General features: G+C 37.1%; 1 protein-coding gene across 1 annotated transcript in view; it reads left to right on the forward strand.

Annotated features, from left to right (window-relative positions):
• Window positions 1–17,547, forward strand: part of LOC113043141 (junctophilin-3-like) — a 30,576-nt gene extending 13,029 nt beyond the window's left edge. Inside the window, exons 3-5 of the mRNA XM_026202340.1 lie at window positions 10,374–10,498; window positions 12,507–13,474; window positions 16,418–17,547. Of these exons, the coding sequence (XP_026058125.1) occupies window positions 10,374–10,498; window positions 12,507–13,474; window positions 16,418–16,498 (1,174 nt within the window). The 3' untranslated portion in view covers window positions 16,499–17,547. The remainder of the gene's footprint in view (window positions 1–10,373; window positions 10,499–12,506; window positions 13,475–16,417) is intronic.
• The last annotated feature ends 4,733 nt before the right edge of the window (window positions 17,548–22,280 follow it).

Genomic DNA, 22,280 nt, shown 5'->3' on the forward strand with positions numbered 1-22,280 from the left:
TTATTAACCCAATACAGATTGGTTGAATATTAAATGCTAATTCAAAAATGGAAGCATTTTTAACGTTGTTGTCTCCATGTCTGGTTTTGTTGATGTTGTAGACCAGAGAATTGTTTCCCAACCTTTGTGGTCTTTAGCAATACGGTGGCATAAATAAAGTTCAAATGCTCCTTCATTGACACCAAAACAGAAATGTGTTCTATGACCTGAAATTGTACTGTAAAAGGGGAGAAGAAAAAAATAAAATAAAAATAATTTAATGTAGTTAAATTTTCATTATTTTAATCTTTTGGTAGCCTTAATATTTAATATTAAAAATAGTTCATCCAAAATAGTGTTGTTATTGTTAACTAAAACTAAAATTGATTAAAATATATTTTTGTTAATGCAAATAAAATAAAATAAAAGTAACATTCAATGTTTAAAACTTGTTTCTTATTGAACTAGAATTACTAAAAGTTAAAATGTAACAAAATAAATGAAAATCTACAAATAAAACTACAAAATTTTAAACTAAAATATATACAATACAGTTTATGAATATATAAAGTATATAAAAACCCTTAAAATATAAAATATATAATAGGAAGAAAAAAAAAAATATATATATATATATATATATATATGTGTGTGTGTGTGTGTGTGTGTGTGTGTATATATATATATATATATATAAAATAAAAAAATACTATATAAACAATACTTTTTAAAAAATGTACATGTAGTCATCATTTACTCAACCTAATTTTGTTCCAAACATTTATAACCTTTTTTTTTTTAACTAACGATTCTAGTTAGTGAAAGAAATATTTTTTGAGTCAGATCTCTTAAGTGGATCAGTTGATCTGTTCACAGATCAGACTAATTCAACTCACTGAATAGAAGCCAATTCAAATGCAAAACAACAGTTTGCATTCGAATTTTTATTTAATAATGAATTAAATTTCTGTTTGTTTCTCATTTGAAGCTATAGAATGACTCCAGGAGAGCTGAAATATTGCAAACCGGTCTTATGAACCACATTTTCAATATGTTTATGGTGCTTTTGTATTTCCACCATTCATTGTAACTGCATGGAAAACAGCAACTAGGGCACTCTTCAAAATATCTCCTTTTGTGTTCCACAGAAGAAACATCAAGGTTTAAAACAACATAAGAACGAGTCAGTAATGACAGAACGGTTCATTCTTAGCTAAACTATTCCTTTAAGACTCAGTTTTATATATATATAAAGAACTAAAGCTAAATCTAAATCTTTCGAAGAACCCCATGGAGTTTGGTATATTCTCCAGACTGGGAATCATGGGTCTAGTATGGGTTGTTTGGGTGACTCATGGGTCAGCAGAAGAAAAAGGCGATCGGGATAGGGTTCAGGAAGAGAAATCAGAAGCGAGAGAGACACAGAGAATCAGAGATTTCCGCATTATGCCAAGAGTGCTAGAGACTTGCTGGAGATAAACCAGCAAGGCTCAATTGGATCTAAGCCAGTTCGCCTATTTTTTTCACTCTCTCCATTTCAAACCCAATCCCAACCGCTCACGCACTCACAGTAGCTTATAGCCTCACACATGTTGCGGACACACGCTGTGTGCATCCATGTGATCTGTCCATACAGTACGTTAGGGAAATGTGTGTGTAAGCACATATGTTGAGTTCATGTGCTCGTGCCTGCCCATTGATGGCGGCTGCATATGTTTGCGTACGTGTGCGCTCATTCAAACGTGCATAGGTATGCATGTGCTATATTAAGAGCTTCACTCACCCCACAAATCCCACTGACCTCATTATATTCTCAGCAATGCTATCACTACAGCTTAGCACTGGCCCTGCCGACACACGGAGCAGACACATACACACAGTGCTTGAGAGCAACTAATGAGATAAAGCTGAAACAGAAAAAAAGTCAAATAAAGCATTATACTGTGGTTTTATGGATTTTTCAGGTTCGTATTATCAAAGACTTCAGAAGGGACTTTGTTGTTATTACCTCATTTGTGAACTCTTAAGGAAATAAAATAAATGGAATGTTAAAAAATGTTTCATTTTCTTTGTTGAACTTGTTTTTCTTTTCAAAATTGTAAGTTTTATTTCAGTTAACAATGATTATTTTTAACTGTTTTAGACTACAACTGACATGAACTCAGAATTTACCCAAATGTTCTTGTAAATTAATTATTGGTTCATAATATTCAGAAAAAAAAAAAAAGAATTTTACAAATTTATGTGCACTCACACATCCAGAATTTGCACAACATTTAATATTTACAAACAACTAAATTAAAAAATGCTCATTCAATAATTATTTGTCTCAAAACCTCTCACAAACCATAATTTGTACAGTGTAAAGAGTCATTTCATGTAATTTTTCATTTTTCCTCACAAGGTCCATTTAAATCAAGGTTTTATGAACCAAAAACAGTCATAATTTAGCTTTCTTGGCCCTACAAATAGGCTTTTTTTCCTGCTGTGCCTTTAAGACTTCTATGTAAATTCCCTCTTTGCATGTGAAATGAGAAACAGTGCTTTGCTGAGCTTACTGTGGGTTTCTTGGCCAGGACTCAAGATTCTCAACACTCAATTGGCATCAGTGACGTGCATGGCTGGTTATTTGCTTTTAGTTTAGAACAGTTTTTACAATATCTTTTAGTTTTGATAACTATGTTTTGGATATATACATGGAGCTCTTTTAGTTAAAAGATCAAGGAAAACTTGGTTTCTAATTATTTAAGATTTCATACAATTCCAAAACACACAAATGCTGAAGCCGAACACTTCCGGTATTAGACAAACATGCGCGCACGCAACACAAACAGGATGCAGGATAGACAAAATGACTGAGAAGATCACATAACAGTTAATCTGATTAGCTTCTTAGCGTCAGCGTGGTCAAAGTAGCTACTACAGTAGACCTGCGCTGAGGCACTAGCACTGGAAGCAACCGTGAGTCATCTGCAAATGAAAGCTTTGTTCTGGTGGGCACGGGGCGGCTTATTTGGGTCATCCATAGAGATTAGGGCTTTGTTGTCATAAGACGGCCATCTCTGGACTCCATTATGAATTTATAATAGTATTATTTAGCGCAAAGGTGACCACCCACTTTTTTTTTTCAGAGGCCCTGCTTTTGTATTCATCCCATTAAATTGAATAACATTAAAATACAAAAATACATATAAACCTTGAATTCTTCCGATCAGCTGTTAATACCAACATTTAATTTTGAACAAAAATGAATCAAATAACAACATGTGATTCTAAAATTCTTAACTACTCATCCTACAGTATGAATCTTTTCAAATGATGTAAGAGAATCAATAAAATATACAGTTTGTGTGTGTGTGTGTGTGTGTGTGTGTGTGTATGTGTGTATAGAGAGAGAGAGAGAGATTTGAAGGGGGGAAAGAAAAATTTGTACAAATAAATAAATAAACAAACAAACAAAAAACGATATACTTCCCTGGTTCATTAATTACATTTGAAACTTTTAAAAAGTTTTATATATATATATATATATATATATATATATATATATATATATATATATATATATATATATATATATATATATATATATATATATATAAATGTAATCATGTTGGAAATGTAATCAAAGTATTATATGAAGTATATTAAAGTATATATATATATAATACTATGATTACATTTCCAAAAGAGTATTGTCTAATTAAATATGCAATAATTTGCACATTTCAAAAACAGAAATCTGAATATTAGAGATATAGAGATTTTTCATTTCCCAATGCATCACTCGATAAATCAGAAAACACTGTCAACAGCCAGAAGAAAAAAAATGTTTATAATCAGCAAATTATACACTGTAAAATCCTTCAGCATATAGATGGAAAAAAAACAACTACAAACTAGTTTGTTCTATGTAAGTCCTAACGAAGTAGAGATTTTAGGTGCATGAGAAAAATAATTTATAGTTTTTAAAAGGTACATTAAATCTACACATGCAAATACATGAAGTGTATTAAAAATGAAACATTTTAAAGTGTATATTGGATGTTTTCTCTCCACTAGTCTGAAACAACACATTATGGAAAGCCAAATAGCCCAAAATCTATATTTGTATAGATCTATATGTACATTTACCCGTGGTGTATTGCCTTAATTTCAGAGTTAATAATCTGCATTGAAACTTTTGTAAGTTGTATTGCTAAAAATGTAATTCTCGAAAGAGAAATTTTTAGCAGATTGTTGTGCTGTATTGACATTGATGTTTAAACGTGAATGGTCATACGTCGTGTTAATGCTCACGTTATTTTAACGTCATAATCATTGACTGTTTCTAAATGTCCCTGGACTGGGGCAAGAGATTTGAATTGCGAATATTGGCATACATTAGCTCTTTTTATGTCAAAAGTGCAAGAAAAATCTTGTTTTCCATTATAAATGCTGTTTCAGGAGACTGGAAGATCCATCTTTTTAAATTGATAGATCAGTTGTACTGTAGGTTGTGGATGTGTGAATTTGAGCTTAAAAAAGAACAGAGGGTGTTCAGATCATTTAGCAAAGACACGAGAGTAGGAGAATGTGAATGAGAGGCAGGGCTCTGCGTGCATGAAAGAGAGTGAAAGAACCGATGGGAGGTGCCTGCACGTGTCTGAGTGTCGAGAGGCAGGACGGAAGAAAAAAAGAGTGAGAATCTGTGTTAGATGAGAGCGTTTACACGTGGATGTGTGTCAAATGAATGTGTTAAAGGGGAAGTTCACACACATGACAATTCATTTGATCCAAAATGCTGAAACAAAACCCTTACGATTTACTTTCTTCAGCGGAATACAAAGTACATTTTTGAAAATATCCTGGCTACTATTGTTTATATATATATATATATATATATATATATATATATATATATATATATTCACACACACACACACAGTGTAATGAAAGTGAATGGAGATTGCCGAAGACACCTTAAAAACGCAATACAATGTAGAGGAAAATGAGTGATATTATTACAATTACTGTTTCCTACTTCAGTATATTTTAATGTAATTTATTCCTGTGATCAAAGCTGAATTTTCTGCATTCATGCTCCAGTCTTCATTGTCAAATGATCCTTCAGAAATCATTCTAATATGGTTATTTACTGCGAAAGAAACATTTCTAATTAATAACAAAAACAGTTGTGCTGCTTAATATTTTTGTGCAAACCATAATCTTTTTTTTTTTTTTTCAAGATTCTCTAAAAGTAAAAAGCAAAAAAAATTCATTTATTTGAAATAGAAATCTTTTGGAATAATGTAAATGTTTTACTATTATTTTCGTACAATTTAATGCATCCTTGCCAAATAAAAGGTTTTGTTTGTTTAAAAAAAACTTAAATAAAAAATAATGATTAATAAAAATAAAAAATTCTTCCCAAAACTTTCAACAGTAATTATCTGAAAACAAAACTTCTTGACAACGTTGCTTCTCAAATAAATGCAATATCTTAACTGAAAAACAATATACAGTATTGTTCAAAATAATAGCAGTACAATGTGACTAACCAGAATAATCAAGGTTTTTCGTATATTTTTTTATTGCTAAGTGGCAAACAAGTTACCAGTAGGTTCAGTAGATTCTCAGAAAACAAATGAGACCCAGCATTCATGATATGCACGCTCTTAAGGCTGTGCAATTGGGCAATTAGTTGAATTAGTTGAAAGGGGTGTGTTAAAAAAAATAGCAGTGTGGCATTCAATCACTGAGGTCATCAATTTTGTGAAGAAACAGGTGTGAATCAGGTGGCCCCTATTTAAGGATGAAGCCAACACTTGTTGAACATGCATTTGAAAGCTGAGGAAAATGGGTCGTTCAAGACGTTGTTCAGAAGAACAGCGTACTTTGATTAAAAAGTTGATTAGAGAGGGGAAAACCTATAAAGAGGTGCAAAAAATGATAGGCTGTTCAGCTAAAATGATCTCCAATGCCTTAAAATGGAGAGCAAAACCAGAGAGACGTGGAAGAAAATGGAAGACAACCATCAAAATGGATAGAAGAATAACCAGAATGGCAAAGGCTCAGCCAATGATCACCTCCAGGATGATCAAAGACAGTCTGGAGTTACCTGTAAGTACTGTGACAGTTAGAAGACGTCTGTGTGAAGCTAATCTATTTTCAAGAATCCCCCGCAAAGTCCCTCTGTTAAAAAAAAGGCATGTGCAGAAGAGGTTACAATTTGCCAAAGAACACATCAACTGGCCTAAAGAGAAATGGAGGAACATTTTGTGGACTGATGAGAGTAAAATTGTTCTTTTTGGGTCCAAGGGCCACAGGCAGTTTGTGAGACGACCCCCAAACTCTGAATTCAAGCCACAGTACACAGTGAAGACAGTGAAGCATGGAGGTGCAAGCATCATGATATGGGCATGTTTCTCCTACTATGGTGTTGGGCCTATTTATCGCATACCAGGGATCATGGATCAGTTTGCATATGTTAAAATACTTGAAGAGGTCATGTTGCCCTATGCTGAAGAGGACATGCCCTTGAAATGGTTGTTTCAACAAGACAATGACCCAAAACACACTAGTAAACGGGCAAAGTCTTGGTTCCAAACCAACAAAATTAATGTTATGGAGTGGCCAGCCCAATCTCCAGACCTTAATCCAATTGAGAACTTGTGGGGTGATATCAAAAATGCTGTTTCTGAAGCAAAACCAAGAAATGTGAATGAATTGTGGAATGTTGTTAAAGAATCATGGAGTGGAATAACAGCTGAGAGGTGCCACAAGTTGGTTGACTCCATGCCACACAGATGTCAAGCAGTTTTAAAAAACTGTGGTCATACAACTAAATATTAGTTTAGTGATTCACATGATTGCTAAATCCCAGAAAAAAAAAAAATGTTTGTACAAAATAGTTTTGAGTTTGTACAGTCAAAGGTAGACACTGCTATTTTTTTGAACACACCCCTTTCAACTAATTGCCCAATTGCACAGCCCTAAGAGCGTGCATATCATGAATGCTGGGTCTTGTTTGTTTTCTGACAATCTACTGAACCTACTGGTAACTTGTTTGCCACGTAGCAATAAAAAATATACTAAAAACCTTGATTATTCTGGTTAGTCACATTGTACTGCTATTATTTTGAACAATACTGTATATATATATATATTATATATAAAAAATATTTTCATTATGTGGAAAAGAGCAGCCTGGATATTCTTCAGAAAGTTCACCATTTGTGTTCTGCATGAAAAATTAAATTCGGGTCAGGAAAAACACAACTGTGAAAAAATGACATGAATAAATGAATATTTAATTTGTGGCTGAACTTTCCCTTTAACTATATTGAGTTAGACAGACTTGCTGTAAAACAATGTTTAGTCTCTGTTTCAATCACAAAGTGTATAGAAACATTGCTATCGTTCAGCAGTATATAAATAGAGCAGCAACCAGCACAGCTCGACCCGATCTCACAGCACCTGGATCAGTGTGTGTGTGTGTGTGTGTGTGTGTGTGTTTGAGACGATACACACACCGTTTAGAGGCCCTATATTAGTGAATGGATGGTTTCTCACATCCAGCCCTCACTCTGACTGTACTCTTAACACCTCCAGAAACATCCCACAATCCTCCTCCTCTCATTCTCCTCTGTTATCTAATTGTTTGTCCTTTTTATACCCCACGCCATCTTATTCTCTCTCTCACTTTCTCTCCTCTGCCGTTGCCAGGACAACCGGCAAGGCACGAGGGGGGGGGGGGTGAATGCAATCCTAAGATCTCTTCATCCGACCTACCTCGCCGTATCTCAGCATCTCTGTCTCTCACACACACTCGAATGCTCTCGCACCCACACGTTCTGACCACACTACACGCTACAACCCCATTTAAACCTTCTCATGCTAAAACACTCACACACACATGCACTTGGATTGGCTGGCTGGGTGAAGACAGCCTGGAGCAGAAAAGAAGAGAGTGCAATCGATGAGCATCGACATGCAATACTGCACCAAGACAGCCACTGCACAAACAAGGAGAGAGAATGAGACCTGGGGAAAAAGTTCAGTGAGAAAGGCAGAGCATCATCTTACCTGGGGTTCATACGGTTCATTTGCATGAATATTCAGCCTAGAAGTCTGTTGAAACATAACATAACATGTTCATAAAAATGCTGAAAATAAGTCATTTTGTTACATTTTCCGGCAAAAATAATATTGTAATATTTTAAATTACAATTAAATAACATTTAATAATATATGAACAATTTTATGAATTGTTTAATAATAAAAAATTATTCAAATCATACAATTTGAAATAAATGCCTAAATTAACTATGTATTAATTTACTTCTAATAACTACTTATAAACTTTAACTACCAACAAAAACTATTACAAATTAAATTAATATTACTACATACTTTAATTTATAAAAATTTAAAAATGTTATTGATCGTTAAATAATAGTCATATTAATAAAATTAATCCATTTCAAAATTATTGACTTAAACAACTACTAATAAACTTAATTTAAAACTAAATAAAATCAAACTTATAATACATTTAGAATATTATTTGGCAAATAATTTGGATCAATAAATATTTTCCTATCATTTTATCTTGTTTTCTACTTACTGGTAATTTCTTACAGCACACAATCCAGCTACTATGCCAGCATGATGCTGTGCATCATCATCATCATCATGCAAAGTCGAAGTCTCGATCGCACAAAGGTAAAACAGATGGGTGTGATGAATGGGAATCACACATTAAAAGGCGAGGTTGTGAACACTAGCTCTCTTTTATTGTCTCAGACACAGACCACATTGATTTCCTCAGTGAATTATTTAGCAGCCGAAGCAAGCCCTGTTCCTGTTCTTACAGGTCCAGATGGGAAACACTGAACAATACTTGTGTATTGTAGAGGATAATTGTAACAATTTGGGGGCTTTTGGTTATTTATTCAGAAAATGTTAAGCCTTTAAAAAATAATTCCCTCAAACACAACAGGCATTAGAGTAGGTTTCAATAAACCATTTTGCAACTACTTGACAGCATGTGATATTTACATTCGAACGTGGTTCTTTAAACTGCAGTAAAGTTGGTTTTCGGATTACAAAGTAGAGTCTTGGCAAGTTTACAGAGTTAAAACAAGTGAGAATTACAGTGTCAGAAAGGCATGACTCTGTGGAGTCCCGAGAGCATCTCTCAGAGCGAGGGTGTGTGACTGCTGTGTAATTGTTTGCCTTCAGCCTGTATTTATTGTCAACCCTTGGATAATCGGAGTGTCAAGATCTTGGTAGGCGCTGAAGCATGTGCCTTATCAATTTAATGACCGGATTGTTCATTGGCTAAACCATATGCTCGTGTGCGTTTTGCTATGGTCTGCTTCATAGAGCAAGGTTTTCCCAGTTAAAACTGAACAACCAATCACCATCCATTTAATGTGCTAGTACTATAATGGTGTAGACCTACATTGTAGTATACTTTTTGCTATAGGATTCCATACATTTCAATCTAAAAGTTCATGTAATGTGATATATTTTTGAGTAAAAATAGATTGGCCTATTCCAATAACAATAACAATAATTTGTGGAACTTGATCAAATATTGATTAAATTATGTCAGTTTGTGTTATGAACCAGAATGGAGCCAGAACTTGAATGAGAAAGAAACCATGCTTAAGTATCTGGAAAATAAAAATAAAAACCTTTCAGAGAGAAAAAAAAAGAAAGTTATTACATTTTGATTTAAAAGCTCAGCTCAACCGAAAATTAAAAATTCTGTCGTAAATTCATTACCCACATGTCGTTCCAAACCTGTAAGTCCTTTTTTCATCTTTGGAACACAAATTAAGATATTTTGGATGAAATCCGAGAGTTTTAGTTATTTTTGTTTTCTTTGCACACAAAAGGTATTCTTGAAGCTTAATAAAACTAAGGTTGAAACACTGATGTCACATGGACTATTTTAACAATGTCCTTACTACCTTTCTGGGCTTTGAACGTGTTAGTTGTATTGCTGTCTATACAGGGTCAGGAAGCTCTCGGATTTCATCAAAAATATCTTCATTTGTGGTCCAAAGATGAACAAGGGTCTTAAAGGTTTGGAACAACATCAGGGTAATTAATGACAAAATTGTATTTTTTGGATGAACTATCCCTTTAAGATTAAACATGTGCATCGATTATTCATTTACAATAAGACCAGTAACTTTAAATATCCTTGGTCTTATTGTGATAAATAAACATCAGAACAGATTCAACTAAAATATTTACAATTTTGTCTATAAGTACATATACTGTGTATATAAATTGCACACTTCATCTTAAATGCAAGACCACAAGCCATGTGCTTTTCTAACTGCCCTGTCTTTCTCTCCACATTTCAACATCTTTGTCCTGGACCGCTACGTCCACAGGACAGCTCACGCCAGAGGGAAAGCCGATGCCGCGATGACAGCAGCGCAGAAAGCCCAGGAAGAGTGCAGGCTGGCCCGGATCACCGCCAAAGAGTTCTCCCCCTCTTTCCAGCACAGAGGAAACAGTGAGTGCAACCAGCCGAGTCTGGAGACTAAAAATAACAGGGGCTTCAAACTGTTCGACAGTGTGACTAAGCTTTCCAGTTAGCTGTTAATGCTCAATATTCCAATAAGTTAACTTTGAAAACACAGTCCTGCATCATTTGAAAAGGTGCTAATATTTTCCATCGATTCTCAAAAGACAAGGACGATTTAGCGCTGATCATTTTATGCCAGCACTAGCAATCAGTCAGAGGTAGATTTATATAAGTGTGTGTGTGTAATAGCTCAGGAGAAGAATGGCAGAGTGTCGGTGAAAGCGTCTGTGTGTGTGAGTGGAGGTGCCAGATGGGTTCAGGACTGTAGGGGTTGATGCCCCTACTGGGACATGCGGGGGGAATGAGTGATAGAAGAGGCAATAAGAAGATGAGGGGAGGTCAGCGCTGACCTTTCCGACAAACCCACGCGGAGCTAGCCAACATACACAATGAAATGTATGCATGCACACACAAAACCCACACACACATATTCACACCACCCACATACATAAACTCACATACTGTATAGGCAGTCACACTATCGGTCACTGTCACACCCCCACACATCTGCAAGAATTTATACACTCTCAGATCGCATCCCATCACAAAACACCCCTTTACAAGAGAGCTATAAGCACTCACGCTGTGCTGGATCAGTGTAAGCGACCTCCTGGAAGGGTTGATATTTCTAAATGATAAAGTTATGGCATGTGATGACCTTAGAAATGTTAGAACAAACTTGGTTGTGATGTGACGACTTGCAACAGATTTCTAAATGATGTTTACAGTTGGAGTACAAGCCTTTACGAGGTTAAGTTGAAAGTTATGTACTTACGGGTGCATAGGGATGTGCGCCTGTAGCGCAAACAGACTTGAAAATCTTCGGGTCTCATTAGCGGAGCTGATTAGAGCAGCCATGGTGCTGACTCTGGAAAGCTTTGATAAGTTACACTGTATCAAGCTTACCAGGAACGGCCCATGTGCTTCAAGCATTCAAGGGTTGTACGGGGGAAAACTCACCCAAAAATTTTAATTCTGTTATGATTAACTCACTCATATGTGGTTTTAAACCTGCTAGCCAAATATTTTTTCTGTGGAACACAGGAAGTGAATTCCTAAAGAATCTTCTTGCAGCTCTTTCCTATATTTCTACAATTTAAATAGTGACCAAAACTCAAATAAAGACCGTACCAGTATTAAAATTCCTAAATATGTTAAGCTACCAAACATACCTGTAATTTGCATGTTTGAACTGGCGCATCACTTTTGGTTTAGTGTCAATGACGTCAAACCTAGCATGGCACACCAACATAAGCCCAAAGTAATACAGAATGAAAATGTTCTATTCATAATGGCAATTATGATTATCCCAGAACATAGCACACGATTCATATGGGGAAAAAAGTTGCACTAAAAAGAGCAGTTCTGTAACTATGCATGTACTATACAAATAATAGGGCTGCTCTGATCACGATCGGCCGATCGTTAATGCGCATCTCGTCAGTAAAGCCGGTTCTCTAATCAGCGGTAAATTCCATCAGGTGTGTGATTTCACATAGAGCAGCTGTTACTACACAGAGCCGATGTTAACTGAGAAGATGCGCAAATAAACGCTGAAAATGAACGTGGATTTGCACATCTTCTCAGTTAACAATGGCTCCGTGTAGTAATGGCCATTTTATGTGAAATCACGCACCTGATGGAATTTACCGCTTATTAGATAACCGGCTTTACTGACGAGATGGGCATAACTATCGGCCAATCGTGATCGGAGAAGCCCTAACAAATAAGAATTTTATTTAGGTCTGCTTAAAATAATACTCTAAATTATGTAAATTTTTGTATTTATTTATTTTGTCCTGAAGACAGATGGAGGCTTATGCAAGGACATGTTCCCATCCCATACACCCCCTTTGCAGAAGGAAGTACAACAATTAAAGTGTGTGGCATGCCTACATGTTTTAAAATTAAAACTTGTCTCTCTGTCTCCGAGTAGGAGTGGAGTGCCAGCGACCCAAACAGCAGAACTCGAGCGAGAACGATGTGGAAGTTATCTCTAGTGGGACCGCGGATAGCACTGAGCTCTACATGAAGGGCTCCACACCCCCAGACCTTACCCCAGATCTGAGCCCCACTCCCAGTCGGCCCTCCACGCCTCCCCGAAGCCCGACCACCAAATCTACCCACCGCACCAAAAGCGCCCGTTTTCTGCGACAAACTGCAGTGGACGAAGAGCGTGGAGGAACTCAAGAGATCCAGGTGCTGATCGAGGGGAGAGGTGGTGGTGGTTCAGGTGGAGGTGGAGAGTACCTGAGGGCTAACAGTTGGAGCGAGGACAAGCATCCCTCCCGTGGGGGCAGTAGTAGAGGTGGTAGTCGGGGGAGCAGCCGTTCCACAACTCCTTCAGTGCAAGACGAGGTACGGGTTGGAGCGACACGGGCCAATGGCCACAAGCACTCCTCCAATCATAAGCCTCGAGACCACAGCTCCTCGAATCACAAAACCCAACGGGAAAGGAGGTCAGACAGACCCTCATCTTCCTGGACATCTCAACGGGTACATGGAGACAGTTTGGCTCATTCCCGTCTCTTAGAGCAGGATGAGGAAAAACTGAGCAATTATGAAATGGAGATGAGGCCGTTGCAGCCAATGGACTCCCATAACTCCCAAAAGCCCTGTGGGCATGGGGAAGAGTGGCACAGTCACTCAGAGTCCCGTGGACATACACAGCGACGGGGTAAAAATCGTGACCGGGAACAGGATGTCCGGGAAGCCTCAGGGCCCAGGGACGCCCAGGGGGGGCCGGCTCTGGACTCAGTGCAAAAGTTGGACAGTCTACGAGTGGGGGAAAAGCTAGAGGCTCGGCCCCTCCGTAGGGACCTCACACTCTCACCCCCACAGAAATCCCCACCTATTGCACTACAGCACGACGATGAGAATCACTCTCAGCTCAAAGTGAACTCGGTAAGTCAACATGCACTACACAGAAGACAGGAATAGTTTCCCCAAAATTGAAAGTTTTGTTATCATTTACTTAACCTCATGTCAGTCCAAACTCGCACGACTTATTTCTCTTTTTGTGCTGCAGTTAAGAAAGTAAGAAAGACTTAAATACATTTACAATAAAATACATTTACAGTAAAACTTAAAACATCTTTAAAAAGGATGCCAAACACCAAAAAACTCTGCAAGAGAGTGACCCTCCAGGTTCAAGATTGGACATCCCTACAGGTTTTGGAAAAACGTGAGATGACTAAATGGCGACCAAATCTTAATTTCCAGCTGAACTTTTGTTTAACTTAAGAAATAAATTCAAACAGGGGAATCATAACAGGTGGAAATTTGGGACTATTCTAAGGGCCCGAGGAGGGAGAGGGGGCCCAAACGTTATTACTACCAAGGGGGATGAGAAAATATGCTGTTCAAGGGGCCCAGAAACCAAAGCGGTGCCCTTAATTTTAAACATATTTCACGACTTTAACATTTCAGTAAACATTTTGTCCAATAAAACATTTGAATGTTGAATCATAAAATCCAATTACAGAATTTCAGATAGATCAAATACATTTCTAATCGACTGCAAATGCACCAGGTGTTTTAGTATGCATCGGTGCCTGAGAGCCCATGAGTAGAAAGAATAACCTCCACAAACACAGTGTAGGTGTTTGGAGTCCCGAGGGAATACAGGACCTGACAACAGCCCGTGACACACAACCCGGACACATATCCACTCTTTAAACTGGCCCCTTCCACTGCCTAGCGGCCCTACGATCTCTTGCTGCACTGAGAACACCTTGGTAACAGCAAATTGGCAATGTGGCTCCTTCCACAAAGCAGCTTTGCATTGGCTGTCCCACATTCTGTTGCTAGGGAACAGCTTATGCCTTCCTCGGGTTGTGGCCAATCAAGTGACAAGAGTGAGTTCTAGGAAGGAGGGGGTTTATGTTTGTAGCCGCAGAGAGGCAAGCAATGCAGCAGACTTGTGTAAGACAGGACAGGTTAACATGAAACATAAACACATCCACACAATAGCCAGCCCCGATTACGCTTTCAATGTTTTTAACAACATTTATACACCCTGGAGATATCTAAACAACTGATTAGCTTAGCACATGAGGAGGAAGAACAGGCCCTACACAACTGTCTGACTCTACAATAAAACAACTGTGGAGAGCAAAATGTGTTTGCTCAACAGGAAAATGCACTAAATATGACTCTATGAGATACGCTTGTCCTAATTCATTGTGCAAAATCAGCGCTCACGGCGTCTTCTTATCACTACAGTGTCCGGTTCGCTTGTCACAGCCTAATTTCATGCCTCACATGTGTCTTGCATGTGCAGCCCGCGTGTCCCTCTGCTCAATGGTTGTAAACATTGTCCAAGACACACTTACATGAGCCCATCAATTAAAAAGTGCGCTAGATAAACCCGGCTCTTTGGAAATACGTTGGTCCTTACGAGGGCTGGCACAATGCAGTGCAGACTCTCATTTCCATTGAGATAATACCGTATCTCTGGTGAGCCGAGGGGAATGGAATAATCATGCAGCTTTCTTTAAACATGCACTGTAGAGTGCAAATGTGTTTTGCAGTGAATCAAGGACTTTAGTATACTGACTGCTTAATACACTGTGGAGCAAATTCAGATAACAGTTGCGCAATTTTAGCATGTCATACTTCAGCGCAAAGTCACTCAGCAGGTGCAAAACATGCTAGAATATTGGCATGGCTATTTTATCCATTGTCATCCTGTATAAGCGCAAGCATGCCTCCTTTCAGTGCAAATTAGGTTAATAGAGAGCATTGTATTCACATAAAGTGAGTACTATTTGCTTGCCGCACTCAATGTTAACTATTTGCAGCGTACCCACAACCAACTAAAATAGAGAAGAGCTCTTTAACAAACTTATATCCAGATGCACAGGGTAGTAGAGTACACTTTTGGCATTTTAAAGTTTGTGTGCCTAGACTGAAGCAATGCTGTACTATCCCAGGAAAGCCGCGTAACTCTAAAACATAGCATCATTGTCACAAGAAACAATTTAGTCCATACTGACTGCCCAAGGCTGGATGATTGTGATAGCTCATACATGTAAAGCCTGTAACTTTTGCTGTAATTATGTGTGCCTTAAATCCTCCATGGCTGTTATAAATTCACTGTAAACCATGGCTTCACAGGGGATGTTGCTTTGTAACCCACTATACACTATTTACTTATTTACCATGTACTCAACTACCTGTATGTAGTGTATGAATGATATAAGGTTATTTTGTCATTCACAAACAGAGTGTGATAGCCCCTCCCCCTTCATTTTGTTAAGTAAAACTGCGACAGTTGAGTGCATGAAGTGTTCAACATCCCATACTTCATTTTTGGAGGTATTTAAAGTGCATTAAAGTGTAATTTTGGGGGGTAAAATGTAAAGTTTTTCATTTTGGAATCAGTGTGAACACACTACTCACACTATTTATACTATAAAAAGTTATAGAATAGTTCATAAATATGAGATTTTGGGACACACCTTAAGTGATTAGCTTGCCAAATTATGCCAAGTGATTAGTTTGAAAAAAAAAATACAAAAATATAAAAAATATATAAATTAATAATAATGTAATAATCTAGTTTAGTCGACATACATCATACAGCATTTTTTGTTAATATTTCTAATCAGGCAATAAAATGAATACCCGTTAAAGCAACACTATGTAAATTTGTACACCAGGCAGATTGTGTTTAAAACAGATTTTTTGGCTTGTTTGCACTCTTACCTGATTTGCATAATTTATTTTAGTGAATCAAGTTCTAAAACAATAAAACATGCAAATAAGCGCTATTTATTGTTTTGTGAAATGCACACTGTATAAACAAATACTGACCTTGCTCTTTTTTTCTTTCTCGCTCAACAGGGCTCCAACTCTATTCTGGTAGTCATGGTGATTTTGCTCAACATTGGAGTCGCCATTTTGTTTGTCCATTTTTTTATTTAAACTCTGCATTGCCTATCAACTCCTCTTGTCCAGCTACACTTTTATCAAATCAATACTAGTGTCCTCACAACTGATCTGGTTCCGGCCCGTTTTTTTTTTTTTTTTACAAACTACCAGTGTACTTCTATTGAAGTTACAGGACGTCAATACGAGGACTGAGGAAGGCAACGACACAAAACTGGGCTCAGCAGTTCTGTCTGCTTTTCTGTCTCCAAAGAGCTCGTTTTGATTTATTTTCTTTTGTTAAATCTGAAATAGTTACACGCACCCTTTTGAACTTCTAGTTTTTATCCTATGTATTCATTCACTCATTAATCCTGTTATAAATTGATATACTTGTTTCTCTTTTTCATATTCCTTACTTGCCTTTTTCTTGACAATGCTGGTGGCTTTTTTCGGTTTTCGTTTGGTTTGTATTTGGGTGTTGGACTCATTTGAGCGGTGGCTTTGGTGAGGGAGGGTGTGCAAGGTGGCGTAAGGGTGAAGGGCGACCACCATCAACATATTTTCGGGTGACGGCAGCGTTACACAGCTATGATGTCAACAGGTTCAAAGTGATGGGAAACGGCCCCTGTCTAACCCCACTCGCCTCCCTCGCGCACCTCTCCTAAGCATTGCTTATGTTTCTCCATGTCATCGTTTTTGTTACTCATTGGAATAACACGCCTCTCATTTCCAATACACCTCCATTTTCCTTCTTTGTGGTACGTCAACTACCAGACTCCAGAATGTCATGGTGGGCCTGAAATGAGAATTAAAGACACTTCTTAATTACAATGGACCTAAAACAAATCTTTTTGATTTCGAATTTGCCTAAAAATGTTGCATATTTTTAAAAGAAGTCGGCTAAACAAGCACAACCAAAGTGGGTTAGTAAAAGTTCAAGTCTGGTAATCACAAAGACACAGCGCCACCAGCGTTATAGCATCTGCAACATTTGCACTCGGGCGAATCTGACCCACATGCATTTGGAAAAATTCCCAGATCCAAAAGTTCTACGATCTGAAAGGGCTTCATCATTAATCTTGGTCCAAATGAAACTTGGGGGGGGGGGGGAAAAATCAGCAGAATAAATCATAACACAGTTCGACTCATTTATCTTTTCATAAACAGGTCCTGGCTGCATGTAAGATTATACACTTTACATTCAACACGACATAGCATGGGTTTGATCTTTGGATGCACTTTCCTAATTTGAGCTTTTTTGACGCATTATATGTTATTTAAACTTTGTTTGAATGTTGTATGAGGGCTAGCACATGACATTCTGTGAGGTCATCATCATTACAGCGCCCCCTTACTCTCTTTGATGAAATCACAAGAACGTGCGAGCACCTGCCGACCTCACCATGCACACCTGAAAGCCACATGCTGCGCGAGATGCTGGCGTTCCCGACCAGACATTCAAGAGACTGTTAATGTTTTTTTTCCCGATTGCTGCTTTCGAAAACAAATATTTATTGATAAAAGAAAAAAAAAACTTTTTTAGCTATTTGCAAGACGTCTGAAAAATGCCGACTGCCTTGTTTTTGTAAAAGTAAAAGAAAAAAAAAACAAAGTTGCATGCTAACGTATGTTTTAGTTTTGTATAGATGACCTTATTGGGGAAAAAAACGTACAGAAAAGTGTGCTAGTAAGTTTTGGATCCAGCATAAAAACTGCTAAATTTAATTTGGACTTGTTCAACACATTCTGGTGCGAATTTATAAGATATTGTACGAATTGGTGATTTTGTATGGATCTTACTTGTATGGAAAACATACCATTTGTAAGTAAAATTTAACCATGAGAACGCACCTCAAAGGAGTGTAACAGTCCTACAAATGAGATTCTACAAATTCGCCACCAATTTGGCCAAATACTTACAAACTGTTGTGTGTTGCGAACTATTGTTTTATTGGCCAACGCCATGATACATAGTGAAACAGATCTGATCAGGTTTGCCAACGATGAACCCGTGGTCCGAGTGCTGGTCTTGGCATCCAGCGGCCTTTCCGCTCCAAAATCAAAGACGAAACTAAAACGAGTAAAACAAACAATCAAAGAGAGGGGTTTTGTTTATTTTTTTATAGCCAGCTAACAGAACGCAGAGACTGAGATGTTTTTATAGCATGTGTGTATGGGCTTGTACTTTCCCCCTTGAGTCTGTCCTCCTGGCAATGATTCATTCACAGTTTGTATACTCTCTCTATCCCTCTTTCTCGCCCACTTCCCTTCCTTCCACATATTTCTCCCGTTTCTCTATCCAGCCAATAAAAGGACAACAACAAAACAACAAAATGAAATGTACAAATAACATCTATGCTGATGTAAAGGAACACAAGCTGGGGGCCCAAATGTATGGAGTCATACATTTGCTCAACTCTAGTCCCTTGGTTGGGGCCGAGAAATTTGCAAACTTGCTGTGATAACACAACGGCTGTGTGTGACGGGGATGGTGGGATTCCAAAGGGTCTTTGAAGCAGGAAGTTGCTGCAGTTGACCCACTCCGCCGGCTCTTGTACCGTTTGACCTGGATGTATCAGTCACCCTATGCGCCTATAGCATGCCCAAGCATGCCCAGTTCTTTTATCTCTCTCTTCCTCTATCATTCAGTTCTTTACTTTTCCTGGGGGTCTGTTTCTTTTTGAGTTATATGGAGAAAATAATGAAAGTGTTTGAAAGTAAGCTCTTGTGTTGTGGTTATTGAGTCTGTTTTTGTTTTTTTTGACCTTTCTTTCTCCGTATGTTCCAAAAGTAACATGTTGTCACATTTCGATGCATTTCCAGAAGATAAAAATCATATTGCGGACCCCAACCCCCACTTACCAAATATAACAAATTAAATTAAATCATAAAATAAGGGGAAGTCATGTTTTACCCCCAAATAATGAATTGATAAATAAACTTCAAATTAAAAAAAACAAACATTTCTGTATATTTGTAAAAAGACTAAAAATATATATATTTATTAGAAAAAATATATATATTTGTTGGTGGTGGTGATGAGGGAGGGGATGTGCTTAGAAACAATGCAAATAATAATGATAATAGTTCTAAAATAGTCACAAAAAATATTTGTATTTTATTTTGATTGTAACCTATTTCTAAAATTGTATTCGGTTTGTACCTTTATTTTGATTTTAATAGAAAAAAAATTATTACAGTATTTTTTTACAGTAATAAAGTAAAATAAATATTGTAATACAGTACAGTTTTTATAATATATATTAATAATATAATAGAAGCATAGTAATGACAATTTTACATAAAAGTAATAGTTCTTTATTTTCTTTCAAAGTATAGGCTAATTCTTATTTTTTCCTTTTGATTTCGGGGTAAAATACAGCCGTTTTTTCACTCTTTGTATTAAATTAAGTTTGAGTGAAAGTGATAGAAGATTCTCTGTGCATAAGATTGCAAATGAAAACGGACAAACAGGTGATGCATGAGATTTCCCCAGTGAGAGTGTGCCCTCACTATAGCAACCTTCATACAGAATTGTTCTCAATCAGGTGTGACCAAAAAATATGGTTGTGGCCTCTCTCTCTCTGCACACATTACACATATGAGAATGATCTTATTCTGAAGAGGGATAAAAACAGCACTGTCAAGACATCCTCCACAAACATGTCAAAAATGTAAATGAATCTTCTTGATGGATTCAGAGTAAAAGAAAAAAAACAAAAACAATTTGCAATAGTCTGCAAGGGCACAAGGCCAATTAATTTCATCTTCAATTCTCTCTCTTGTCCTTGTTTGGTCTCTTTCCCTTACTTTCATCCTTGTCCTCTCCTGTAGAAACTAACCCCATGTCATCCCTTCTGTTCTCACATCACTGAAGCATGAGACTGCTTACAAATAACCGTAAAGATCCCCATAACTGACACGAAAAGATTCGCACCGGATTCAGAGACATCTGTGCAAAACCTCTTAATCTAAAAAGAATAGTTTGCCTGATTCTGTTATTATTTACTCACCTTCATGGCACACACTCACAAAAACAAACTATATTACTTTAAGTAAATTGAACATTTAAAAAAAAAAAACGTCTCGAGGCCTTGTGTTTTTTCCCACTGCCCACAAGTCTTGCATTTTTCAGAGCGTGCTCTTGTATTGTTGTCATGTCCACTTATTAAAAGCAATTATTAAGCGTCTTAGTACAGTAGTTTGGGTTACGCTCATCATAAGCGATCCATAAGCGACAATAATGTGCATACATGCGCAGCTGCAGGTTGAGATCTTTTGATATGCTTCTTATTTACAATATACGTACAGGATAGTTCTTATTTAAGGTTGATTTTTTTCTATTTTTCTAGCGAGATCTGGCAACACGGAGTCGAGACGTGCCTTTGAATTTTAATGACATTACACCAGTGTACTTCCTTTGACCCTACTGGACATCGGTGGCGTTTTTACATGACCGCATCTGTCTCCCCTCCACCAAAACTGCGGCTGACCGACTGCCTGTCTGTTTGGTGGACGTCTGCTAGGAAGTTAAGCCAATTTTGTCTGAGATTACTGTAACTGAATCACTGAGTTGAGTTCAGCCTTGTCCCAGCACTAGAAGAGGATTATGGGTGATTTCTTTAAATCTATTGGTAAGACGGGAAGTCAAGACGGAAAAAAAGAGCTCTCAAAACGACCCGTAACATAGGGCCTAGGCAAAGCTCACAAAAACATTTCCAGGACACCTCAAATCAAAACAGGATTTTGCATAAAGAAAATTAGACTCAATTATTAAAGGGATAATTCATCCCCAAATAAAAATGAAGTCATTATTTACTCATAATTGTGTTGTTTTAATGCTGTATGCGACACGTGCCTTATATTCAAAGCGTTCTAAATGTATATTTGGTTTGATGTGCAATAAACTAAAATATAACATTATTTATGATTTTGAAATGTTCAAGCAAATTTGAATTAAATGGAAATATTTTGCATTTACAGTAATGAGTAAAAAATGTGCCAGTAAAATCATTGCTGTATTAAACTCATTTTATATCTCAAATATGACAATGTAAGGATTGTAAAACTGTAAAAATGAGATTTGCATTTGGTAATCAATGTTTTATTTATCATAAAGTACATGCAATATAGAAAAAAGATTATATGCACACTATTGGTTAGCAAGATTTTTATGTTATTTTTTAATTAGTCTCTTAGGCTCACCAAATGAAGCCGAAAACAATTGTGCCAATTTTTTTTTTAAACGTCTTTAACACTTTTGATTAATTTACTGTGCCCTTGCTAGATTTTAGCGAGTCTATTATATCAATTCTTTCTGGAACTTCACTGTAACACCTTTAGACAGTAAAAGATCATTAAATGGCTCCATTTACAAGCCTTTTTAAACCGTGTCCAAACAAATTAGACAATGTGAGGAAGCATGTCCCCGAGCTATAGAATTAGTCAAGCTTCAATTATGAATCATTATCTTCTATCAAACTCGCTTTCTTATTGGTTCACAACACTAATGAGGTCATAAAGACAGCCACTAGGTAAATAAATGGAATCAATCAAGTAACGTGACCTACAAACATCTTCGAGAACTAGCAAATCTGTCCCTGTTTCTCCCTCTCTCTCTCTACCTCACACACTCTTCTGATGTGTCTCTGACGACAGCAGATCCATGTGCTTCAGGACGTCAGAGCAGGGCTGCAAAAACGGCGACTTCAGTTATTTATAAACTGTCTTTTTAAAAAGAAAGTCAGATTTGAGAAAAAGATGGCGAGATGGAGAGAATAAAAGAGGGGAGATGAGAGACAGTTGGCTGCATAATCGTAACCTCATCCATTTCTCT

Source organism: Carassius auratus, chromosome 25 (genome assembly GCF_003368295.1).
Source record: "Carassius auratus strain Wakin chromosome 25, ASM336829v1, whole genome shotgun sequence".
Classification (NCBI taxonomy): domain Eukaryota; kingdom Metazoa; phylum Chordata; class Actinopteri; order Cypriniformes; family Cyprinidae; genus Carassius; species Carassius auratus.